Below are 12500 nucleotides of genomic sequence, written 5' to 3'. Positions count from 1 at the left end.
CACAAGAAATGCCACTAAAAAGAGAAAAACACAAGGAATCCACTTAGGCCTAAGGCTAGAATCGAGAGAAACAGGAAAAAGCAATATAGCAGTTAAGCCTATCAGTGGAACCGCCCCCTACTGGACAATATACTGGCGGGGGATGGAAGTAAAGTCAAAATAACCACCTCAGAACGATAAAATACGAAATAATTCGATATCGTTAAAATATCTCATTGCTATTCTATAGCTAGGCGATGGAATCGGGAGTTTTAAACGACTCTTTATCTATGGAGATTTTTTTAACCATATTTTTATTTTTTACTTTCTATTTAGGGTCATTTCCTTTCATTTACTCTTTGATAAGGCTTATCTTTTTTCCCATAATTTCAGTATTGTTAACTCAACTATTTAGTCAATTCCTTTCATCTATTCTTTGATAAGGCTTATCTTTTATCCCTATAATTTCATTTTTGTTTACTTCACTATTTAGTCAATTCCTTACACCTGTTCTTTGATAAGGCTTATCTTTTTCCCATAATTTCAGTTTTGGTTTACTTCCCTATTTAGAGTCAATTCCTTTCATTTAATTTTTGATAAGGCTTATCTTTTTTCCCATAATTTCAGTTTTGTTTACTTCCCTATTTAAGAGTTAATTCCTTTCATTTATTTTTTGATAAGGCTCATCTTTTTCACATAATTTCAGTTTTGTTTACTTCCATATTTAGAGTTAATTCCTTTCATTTACTTTTTGATAAGGCTTATCTTTTTTCCAATAATTTCATTTTTGTTTACTTCCTTATTTACAGTCAATTCCTTTCATTTGGTCTTTGATAAGGCTTATTTCTTTTCATGATTTCATTTTTGACTTCCTTATTTAGAATCCATTTCTTTCATCTGCTCTTTGAAAAGGCCTACCTTTTTACCCACAATTTCATTTTTTTTTTACTTGCCTTTTTAGAGTCAATTTTTTATCTTGAACTTTAAGAGGACGAATTAAGATTAAATTGAATTTTAGGTTATACATATTTATCTTGTTTTAATCTATTCCTTTTATTTTCAAGAAGTTTATATTGAATTTATGCTCATGATCAGATGTTCTGATTTCCCTCAAATTAACATTTGACCTAAGTATATATTTGCCACCTTAATCTTATCAATAACAGATAACTAATATTTCTTAAAAATATTTTATTAATTATTTCTCAGATCGTTTATTTATTTCCTTATTTCCTTTCCTCACTGGTATATTTTTCTCTGTTGGAGCCCTTGGGATTATAGCATCGTGCTTTCCCTACTAGGGTTGTAGCTTAGCTAATAATAATAATAATAATAATAATAATAATAATAATAATAATAATAATAATAATAATAATACAGTATAACCTTCCAAGTAGAAAAATTAACCCAATTTACGGTTGAAACATCTATAATATTCCGGATTAATAAAAGAAAAATTAAAAAATGTTTGGTATCGGGAAAAAAAACAGCTGTAAAATTCGCAAATTTTAGGCTTAATAGAACTTACAAAAAAAAAAAAAAAAAAAAAAAAAAAAAAAAAAAAAAAACTCCCCTTGAGAAATGGAAAATCTACCGTCAGGCTTAATAGAACTTACACACACAAAAAAAAAAAAAAAAAAAAAAAAAAAAAAACTCCTTGAGAAATGGAAAATCCAAATCTCGTTTTAATGGACACCTCCAAATTACAAGGCCCTTTCTATGAAACTCTTGCTGTATCCTACTTTTTCCCATCGCAGACCCAAACATTTTCTAATTTCCCTCATGCTATGACCATAAACCATTTTCCCCTCTTTTCGGATACCATCCACGCACATCTTTTCCCACTTTCACGGATTCCCGAAACACAATTTCCCTCTTTCCCCTCCCAAAGCCCACCCCAGAAGGTGGTAGTGTACTCTCTACAATGTGTCTTGCCGAGTAGTGTTGAAGGTATGGAAAGGTCTTTGGTCTTCGCGATGTCCTTTCGACATTGTTTTCGGTAACTTACTTGATATATGTTTCCTTGGTGTCTTCCCACAAGTTTATTTTTAGTCACTCCTTCCACTTCCACGGATTCTCGAAGCATAATTTCCATCTTTCCCCTCCCAAAGTCCCCGACCCCCACGAAGGTGGTACTGTACTCTCTACAATGTGTCTTCCCCAGTACTGCAAAGGGTATTTATAAAGTCTTCGCTCTTCGCAATGTCCTTTCGACACTTGAAGCCTTTTTTCCAGTCTTTTAAAGGTTTAAAGGTTTAAAGGCCGCTAATGAATGGCAGAGACAAGGGACAGTGACATTGACCTAGAGACTGACCAAATATGATCAGCGCCCAAGCCCCCTTTCCACCCAATTCTGACCAAGGAGGGCCAGACAATGGCTGCTGATGACTCAGCAGATAGATCTACAGGCTCACCCAAACCACCCATCCTTAACTCACAAGGATGGTGAGGTTGCAGCGACCAAATAAACTAATGAGTTTGAGCGGGACTCGAACCCCAGTCTGGCGTTCACCAGTCAGGAACGTTACCACATCGGCCACCACAACCCTACTTTTACTCGATATATGTTTCTTTGGTCTCTTCCCACAAGTTTTTTTTTATTTTCTTTTATTTACTTTGCTTGAATTTGGACATTAAAGTGAAGAGTAAATTATTCAAACAAATACTTTGAAGCTAAAATTTGTTCAGAATGCTCACCTGACACTAGACAACAACAATAATACTTTTGAAAATTAATTTGATCCAATTTTGACCTTTATGTAAAGAGAAAATTATTCAAACAATTCCTGTGAATCTGAAATTGGGTCAGAATGATCTGATATTATTATTATTATTATTATCATTATTATTATTACAAGCTAAGCTACAACCCTAGATGAAAAAGCAGGATGCTATAAGCCCAATGGCTTCAACAGGGAAAAATAGCCCAGAAAGGATAGGAAAAAGGATATAAATAAACTACAAGAGAAGTGATGAACAATCAAAATAAAATATTTCAAGAACAGTAACATTAAATTAGATCTTTCATATATAAATAATAATAATAATAATAATAATAATAATAATAATAATACCAAGGCACTTCCCCCAATTTTGCGGGGTAGCCGATATCAACAAATGAAACAAAACAAAAAGGGGACCTCTACTCTCTACGTTCCTCCCAGCTTGACAAGGGACTCAACCGAGTTCAGCTGGTACTGCTAGGGTGCCACAGCCCACCCTACCCCGTTATCCACCACAGATAAAGCTTCATAATGCTGAATCCCCTACTGCTGCTACCTCCGCGGTCATCTAAGGCACCGGAGGAAGCAGCAGGGCCTACTGGAACTGCGTCACAATCGCTTGCCATTCATTCCTATTTCTAGCACGCTCTCTTGCCTCTTTCACATCTATCCTCCTATCACCCAGAGCTTTCTTCACTCCATCCATCCACCCAAACCTTGGCCTTCCTCTTGTACTTCTCCCATCAACTCTTGCATTCATCACCTTCTTTAGCAGACAGCCATTTTCCATTCTCTCAACATGGCCAAACCACCTCAACACATTCATATCCACTCTAGCTGCTAACTCATTTCTTACACCCGTTCTCACCCTCACCACTTCGTTCCTAACCCTATCTACTCGAGATACACCAGCCATACTCCTTAGACACTTCATCTCAAACACATTCAATTTCTGTCTCTCCATCACTTTCATTCCCCACTTTCTCATACAGAACTCTCTTTACATTCATGCCCAACCCTCTATTTTTTACTACTCCCTTAACTGCCCTCAACACTTTGCAACCTTCATTCACTCTCTGACGTACATCTGCTTCCACTCCACCATTTGCTGCAACAACAGACCCCAAGTACTTAAACTGATCCACCTCCTCAAGTAACTCTCCATTCAACATGACATTCAACCTTGCACCACCTTCCCTTCTCGTACATCTCATAATCTTACTCTTACCCACATTAACTCTCAACTTCCTTCTCTCACACACCCTTCCAAATTCTGTCACTAGTCGGTCAAGCTTCTCTTCTGTGTCTGCTACCAGTACAGTATTATCCGCAAACAACAACTGAGTTACCTCCCATTCATGGTCATTCTCGTCTACCAGTTTCAATCCTCGTCCAAGCACTCGAGCATTCACCTCTCTCACCACTCCATCAACATACAAGTTAAACAACCACGGTGACATCACACATCCCTGTCTCAGCCCACTCTCACCGGAAACCAATCACCCACTTCATTTCCTATTCTAACACATGTTTTACTACCTTTGTAGAAACTTTTCACTGCTTGCAACAACCTTCCACCAACTCCATATAACCTCATCACATTCCACATTGCTTCCCTATCAACTCTATCATACGCTTTCTCCAGATCCATAAACACAACATACACCTCCTTACCTTTTGCTAAATATTTCTCGCATATCTGCCTAACTGTAAAAATCTGATTCATACAACCCCTACCTCTTCTAAAACCACCCTGTACTTCTAAGATTGCATTCTCTGTTTTATCCTTAATCCTATTAATCAGTACTCTACCATACACTTTTCCAACTACACTCAACAAACTAATACCTCTTGAATTACAACACTCATGCACATCTCCCTTACCCTTATATAGTGGTACAATACATGCACAAACCCAATCTACTGGTACCATTGACAACACAAAACACATATTAAACAATCTCACCAACCATTCAAGTACAGTCACACCCCCTTCCTTCAACATCTCAGCTCTCAATAATAATAATAATAATAAAAATAATAACAAAAACCATGGACTCCAAAGATCCACTTCGTTCCGCACCTTCGTCCCTACTTACCCTGATAACTTCGGGGCAGGCGTAGTGCGGAGAACCACAAGAGGTCTCTAGCATCGCGCCTTCTGGTTGGAGGGAAGCCATTCCGAAGTCCGCAATTCGGATGTTGTTTTTGTCGTCTAATAATAAGTTCTCCGGCTTTAAATCTCGGTGACTGCGAATGAGAAAAGAAAGAAAGATAATGTTAGGTTTTAAATAAGTTGTAACGAATGCTAACATAATAGGAAAATAAGAATAAATATTTTCGTGATGAAGTCTCTCAAATTAGGCGAGTTTTTTCGCCAGACTTAAAATCCAGGTATCTGTAAATGAGAAGAGAGAAAATTATTCATTCTTACAAAAAAAAAAAAAAAAAAAAAAAAAAAAAAGTGTCCTTTAATGGCTGAAAAGAATATTACTATAATGAGTATACTAAAGAATAAAGCGATTTAAATCTGAAAAAAAGATGAAATTCTGTACACAATGAAAAAATAACATGCGGAAGTTAGTAAAGGCTGATATAATAACAATAACAATAATATAAAAACAAACAATACATCTTAATATATAAACAAGTATTTAATCTTTCTTACGCACACTAAAATAGTTCATGTATTTTAACAAGGAAATCTTTGTTCCAGGGCCAACAAAAATGTTTAAAAGTTTCATATTTCATTCCACGTTCAAATTATATCAACAATTGTATCTTCGCTCTTGGGGTATTGACAAAAACTTAGAAGTAGAGTACCAGGTTCCTTCTCCTTCCAGGTATTATTATTATTATTATTATTATTATTATTATTATTATTTAATGCTAAGCTACAACCCTAGTTGGAAAAGCAGGATGCTATAAGCCCAGGGGTCCCAACAGGGAAAATAGCCCAATGGGGAAAGGAAATAAGGGAAAATAGCCCAATGGGGAAAGGAAATAAGGAAAAATAAAATATTTTAAGCATAGTAACATTAAATAAATATTTCCTATATAAACTATAAAAACTTTAACAAAACAAGAGGAAGAGAAACTAGATAGAACAGTGTGCCCGAGTGTACCATAAAGCAAGAGACCTCTAACCCAAGACAGTGGAAGACCATGGTACAGAGGCTATGGCACTACCCAAGACTAGAGAACAATAGTTTGATTTTGGAGTGTCCTTCTCCTAGAAGTTAATAAGCATTGTACTGAACGTGTATCACACACAATCTTACTGTAACGGTATTTCTGTTTTATGTATATCAAAGTTATCGTTTTCCACTCGTACTGATAACCTATTTATGCCTGTATGTTCTTGTATTATTATGTTGGATTTTTTTGTGCCGTTCTTATCTGGAACGGGTTGTATATATACTCATACTCCTTTTATATAAAGTTGGTTGCATTCGTCTTGTCCCTCGGTCTATAAGAATATTAGGGAAAGATGTAAATCAATACTCCAACAGAGAATATATAGCAACTAGAACGCCCCCCCCCCCCCGGTAGAGGGCATACCTTCGCCAACGTCATAACACAATATAGGCGGATGAATCATGAACATTTTGGTACTAATTTCATGCAAATCAGATAAAAATTGGCCACGATATGGCAAAAAGACGTTTTAGAAATTTTCGTGACCTTGATCTTGACTTTTGACCCAATCACTCCCGAAATCTAATCAAATTGTCCTTGGATAATGGCCAATCATCCCACCAAATTTCATGAGATTCGGTCAAATAGTTTTTGAGTAATGCGAATCACAAACACACGGACAGACATACAAATAAACAAATAAATACACGCCTATCAAAGCATAACGTTCTGGCGAAGGTAATAATAAAACATATCTATGAAAAGGACTACAGATAAAAAGCCAGAAGAATCTAAAAATGCTTAAATATCAGCTTCAAAATCAAAAGTAGATTTTGAATAAAAAACATTAATACCATTTAAAAAAACAAACAAACATACACACACACACAAACATGGGCGAAAACATAACCTCCTTGCAACTTCGTTGGCGGAGGTAAAAATAAAACTACACGATCCAACCAAAAAAAAAAAATGTGGAAGAAATCAAAGGGGGGACATTAAAGCACATGAAAAATGTTCGGAAAATATACATTAGTGTAAAACAATGAGAAAAAAATGATTGATTACTGATAATCAATGTCTTGAACAGTTCCTCCATTAGTTACCTCTTCGCTTATTGCTACCAAATAGTGCACTAGTCCCTTAATCCCCCCCCACCCCCACCCCCTACTAGGCCGTGGGGCATACAGCAATATTGTTCACTTTTATTTGACCCACCCTGCAACTACCCAATTTTTTTATATGTTATTCAGTATGTTCTTAGCTACAAAAAAATACAATGTTCTCCAAAAATAACTTGCACATTAATTAGTAATTACTAATTATTAGCCTCCTAATATTCAACAGAATTTAGTTCAATTTCTTGCCACTAGATGGCTCTGCGCAGGTTCTTATCCAATAAGAGCATTAGAAACGGAATCTCAGAAAAGCTAAAAAGCCCCCAAGAGCCATTAAACTCACTTCCCCTACTCATGAAAACAGTTGAGTCGGTAGAACTTCAAACGTTCAAAATCGCAGCAAATGTTTTTGTGTTGAACAGGCTGACATGAGTCTTTTTATAGTTTATCTATTATAAATTATCTGTTTTAATGTTAATGTTTTCAAAATATTTTATTTTAATTGTTCATTACTTCTTATATCGTTTATTTCGTTATTTCCTTTCCTCACTGGGCTATTTTTCCCTGTTGGATTGATTGATTGATTTGAGGTTTTCTGGCATCCTGACATCTAAGTTAATTGGCACCGATTTCCCTGTTGGAGCCCTTGGGCTTATAGCATCTTGCTTTTCCACAAAGGGTTGTAGCTTAGCTTGTAATAATAATAATAATAATAATAATAATAATAATAACAATAATAAGGACTAGTTTCCCTGTTGGAGCCCTTAGGCTTATAGAATCTTGCTTTTCCAACTAGGGTTGTAGCTTAGCTTGTAATAATAATAATAATAATAATAATAATAATAATAATAATAATAAGGACTAGTTTCCCTGTTGCAGCCCTTGGGCTTATAGGATCTTGCTTTTTCACAAAGGGTTGTAGCTTAGCTTGTAATAATAATAATAATAATAATAATAATAAGGACTAGTTTCCCTGTTGGAGCCCTTAGGCTTATAGAATCTTGCTTTTTCACAAAAGGTTGTAGCTTACCTTGTAATAATAATAATAATAATAATAATAATAATAATAATAATAATAATAAGGACTAGTTTCCCTGTTGCAGCCCTTGGGCTTATAGGATCTTGCTTTTTCACAAAGGGTTGTAGCTTAGCTTGTAATAATAATAATATCAATAATAATAATAATAATAATAATAATAATAAGGACTAGTTTCCCTGTTGCAGCCCTTGGGCTTATAGCATCTTGCTTTTCCAACTAGGATTGTAGCTTGGCTAATAATAATAATAATAATAATAATAATAATAATAATAATAATAATAATACCTCTTCTCATTTCCCAATACTACCTCGCTCTTACCTCTCCCAATTTCTCAAACCACCCATAACACCTTCCTTCTCCAGAGAAATTCCCCCCTACCCCCCCTAAAAAAGAACAACGTATGAAGAAAAAATAACGCTAACATCACCAATATCTTTTTTCCTATTTTTTTTTTACTCAAGAGGGTAAACTGTGACTTTCCCCCCAATTTGGCTTATAACAAAGACACTTTGTTACTATAAATGTCATAGTTCTCATTTCTTTGTGCTCCTTGTTGTTGTTGTTGGCAAAAGGTTTCTCTGTTTCGCAGCAAAATTGTGTGGGTTTCTTTCGTTTTTTTTTTTTTTTTTTTTTGTATAGTTTGAATCAATTCAAAATTTAATTTCTAGATCCAATTGCTAAAAGGAAATACGATGCTACGATAACATAAACCAAATTATTCTATTTCAGACTAAGACAAAATACTCGTTTAAAGGTTTAAGGTCCCTCATGAATGGCAGAGGCAAGGAACACTGACATTGCCCTATCAAGCAGGACAATGCCCTAGAGACTGACCATATTACATATGATCAGCGCCCAAGCCCCTCTCCACCAAAGCTAGGACCAGGAAGGGCCAGGCAATAGCTGCTGATGACTCAGCAAATAGATCTATAAGCTCCCCAAAACCCCTATCCTTAGCTCACAATAATGGTGAGGTTGCAGCGACCAAAGGAACTAACGATTTTGAGCGGGACTCGAACCCCAGTCTGGCGATCACCAGTCAGGGACATTACCACATAGGCCACCAAATAGATCACAAGGATGGTGAGGTTGCGGCGATCAAAGGAACTAATGAGTTTGAGCAGGACTCGAACCCCAGTCTGGCGATCACCAGTCAGGGACATTACCACATAGGCCACCAAATAGATCACAATAATGGTGAGGTTGCAGCGATCAAAGGAACTAATGAGTTTGAGGAGGACTCGGACCCCAGTCTGGCAATCACCAATCAGGGACAATACCACATAGACCACCACATAGCTCACAAGGATGGTGAGGTTACAGCAACCAAAGGAATAAGAGTTTGAGCAAGACTCAAACCCTAGTCTGGAGATCACCAATCTGGGACATTACCACAGAGGCAACCACACAGCTCGCAAGGATGGTGAGGTTACAGCGACCAAAGGGATAACGCGTTTGAGCGGGACTCGAAACCCAGTCTGGCAATCACCAGTCAGGGACATTACCACGGAGGCGACCACATACCTCACAAGGATGGTGAGGTTACAGCGACCAAAGGGATAACGCGTTTGAGCGGGACTCAAACCTTAGTCTGGCGATTACCAGTCAGGGACGTTACCAGATAGGCCACCACAACAGTTACAATTAAAATCCCTGTCCCAAACACAATAATAAGTTACGTCTATCACTATACACTTCTATCCTCCTCATAGTATGTAGTACAGAAAAATATAGCCTTCGCTAGAGATGAGGTTATCAGATTCACATTTCCTTTGTCGCTACTACTACTAATACAGGTACCCATTTAAACCAGAGTAAAGCTGGGAACGAACCACGGGGCTACCAAGCGTGAGCCAAGTGTAATGCTAAACGAAATTTGAAACTCAGTTACAATTCAGGACCATATATATATATATATATATATATATATATATGTGTGTGTGTGTGTGTGTGTGTGTGTGTGTTTGTGTGTGGTGTATATGTTTGTATACTCCTGCACACATATATATCCACATACCTATTATATATATGTGTATATATGCATATACTATATATATAGTGTAAATACATACATATATATATATATGCATATACTATATATATAGTGTAAATACATATATACTATATATATATATATATATATATATATATATATATATATATATATATATATATACACACACACACAAAGTTATATTTTCTATCAAGGTGTCTTAATACATTTCTTGTGCACTTATTAAGCAAAATATGTAATTTCTTGTCATAAAAATGAATACTTAGGAAAATAAAAAAAACATATTCTCCTACATAGTGTCGAGATCAGATAACAAAATGCATTAAACGAAAGAGGAAAGCCCTGTATTTTAAAAATCCCATAATTGGAAGGAGGTCTTCAATACATATTTTTTTTTCATTTATTAACAAAGATATACATTTTTTTGATGAAGAATTAAAAGAATCTTTGGAAAAAAAAAGTTTCAAGCACTCGCCAACGATGCTCTGTTAAATGGGGGGTAGATACAAGTCTATAAATCAATAAGTTGGTTGATCAATGGGGTAGATGCAAGTCTATAAATCAATAAGTTGGTTGATCAATGGGGTAGATGTAAGTCTATAAATCAATAAGTTGGTTGATCAATGGGGTAGATGTAAGTCTATAAATCAATAAGTTGGTTGATCAATGGGGTAGATAAAAGTCTATAAATCAATAAGTTGGTTGATCAATGGGGTAGATGTAAGTCTATAAATCAATAAGTTGGTTGATCAATGGGGTAGATAAAAGTCTATAAATCAATAAGTTGATTGATCAATGGGGTAGATGTAAGTCTATAAATCAATAAGTTGGTTGATCAATGGGGTAGATGTAAGTCTATAAATCAATAAGTTGGTTGATCAATGGGGTTGATGTAAGTCTATAAATCAATAAGTTGGTTGATCAATGGGGTAGATGTAAGTCTATAAATCAATCATTTGGTTGATCAATGGGGTAGATGTAAGTCTATAAATCAATAAGTTGATTGATCAATGGGGTAGATGTAAGTCTATAAATCAATAAGTTGGTTGATCAATGGGGTAGATGTAAGTCTATAAATCAATAAGTTGGTCCTTTGGAATATTTTTTTTTTAATCAAAACTGCATTTAGAAAAGTGCTAAAAACGCTATAAAAAGGCTAGACAAATTTAACTGAATGACTGATTAGTCCGTATAAGTTTCCTTAAAGGTTTAAAGGCCGCTCATGAATGGCAGAGGCGAGGGGCAGTGACATTGCCCAATCAAGCAGGACAATGCCCTAGAGACTGACCATATATACATACGAATTACTGTTACAATTCCTTTATAATTTAATATTGTTACTGTTTTTGAAAAAATATATATTGTTTGTTCATTACTTTTCTTGTAGATTTTTTATTTCTTTATTTCGTTTCCTTACTGGGCTTTTTCTCGTTGTTGGAGCCCTTGCTTTTCAAACTAGGGTTATAGCTTAGCTTATAATAATAATAATAATAATAATAATAATAATAATAATAATAATAATAATAATCTAAGTAAAACTTCCATCCATAAAGCAATATTAGATTAAAAAAAAGATAAAAATTCTTAGAGGACGAACAAAGGAGAGAATAAATTCGAAAATTCTGTCGAGGTTACAACATACCCACTTGTCTCCAACGAGAGTCTAAAGTGTCGAGGATGAACTTGAAAGATGCAACTTGGACGAAGAAGGTGTGAAGAGTTCAAGTGATTTCGATTTTTTACTTAATATAGTCCCCAGTACAGATTCCGGTTGAAATAAGCCCCACCCACTGATGACGTCATAGCCAATCACATTGCCTTCCACGTTAGCAGCGGTCACAATGCATCCCCTTATAAATTTCAAGCTCTTAAAGCGGGAGACAACATGATTGGCTATGACGTCATCAGGGGGTGGAGCTTATTTTGCCCGGAATCTTTGCGGGGATTATAGATGCTAAAAAAAGTCTGATTTAAAGTCACCTTAAGTTATGTGTTGCTGGAATTTAAGTAACTTTTAACTTTTGAGTAATTAGAGTTCGGCAATTGGGGAATTCTGACTTTGGAGTACCTGGACTTCCAGTGATTTTGATCTGGAAATCTTAAAACAATGATTCTGAAGAAATTGGAAATTAAAGTAAATCAGACACTAATAATTTCCTTATATCATTATTAACGATAATACGATATCAGAAAGGAAATACATAATTCGTTTAGCGGAAAGTTTTGCTGAAAAAAAAAAGTGTTAAAGCAAATATTTTCCATCTCGTCCTTCCAATAAAGCGAGTAATCATTTTTGAAAAAGTAACAACCAACAATATACGACATTTCTCACTGATGAAAAACCAGAATAAACAAACCAACACGGAGAAGCACGACGGACAAACACCGTGGAACCTTTCATGAAATATTAGGATGATGGCGTCCACCAGCACTTGTAATTACGAAAGTTGAAACACCCCCGAACAACAATGGCCATGCAAACGAATAA

At 35.5% G+C, this 12500-nt stretch overlaps 1 protein-coding gene across 2 annotated transcripts in view; it reads right to left on the bottom strand.

The window, feature by feature from the left end:
- Positions 1-4947, bottom strand: part of sff (sugar-free frosting) — a 32146-nt gene extending 27199 nt beyond the window's left edge. For both annotated transcript variants that reach the window (XM_068380412.1, XM_068380413.1), the window contains exon 1: positions 4802-4947. In XM_068380412.1, the coding sequence (XP_068236513.1) occupies positions 4802-4882 (81 nt within the window). In that variant the 5' untranslated portion in view covers positions 4883-4947. The remainder of the gene's footprint in view (positions 1-4801) is intronic.
- Between the last annotated feature and the right edge of the window lie 7553 nt (positions 4948-12500).

The sequence above is a fragment of the Palaemon carinicauda genome, chromosome 9, assembly GCF_036898095.1.
Source record: "Palaemon carinicauda isolate YSFRI2023 chromosome 9, ASM3689809v2, whole genome shotgun sequence".
Taxonomy (NCBI): Eukaryota; Metazoa; Arthropoda; class Malacostraca; order Decapoda; family Palaemonidae; genus Palaemon; species Palaemon carinicauda.
The sequence above is the reverse complement of the archived record's forward strand: the minus strand, read 5'-3'. Positions and strand labels throughout refer to the sequence as shown.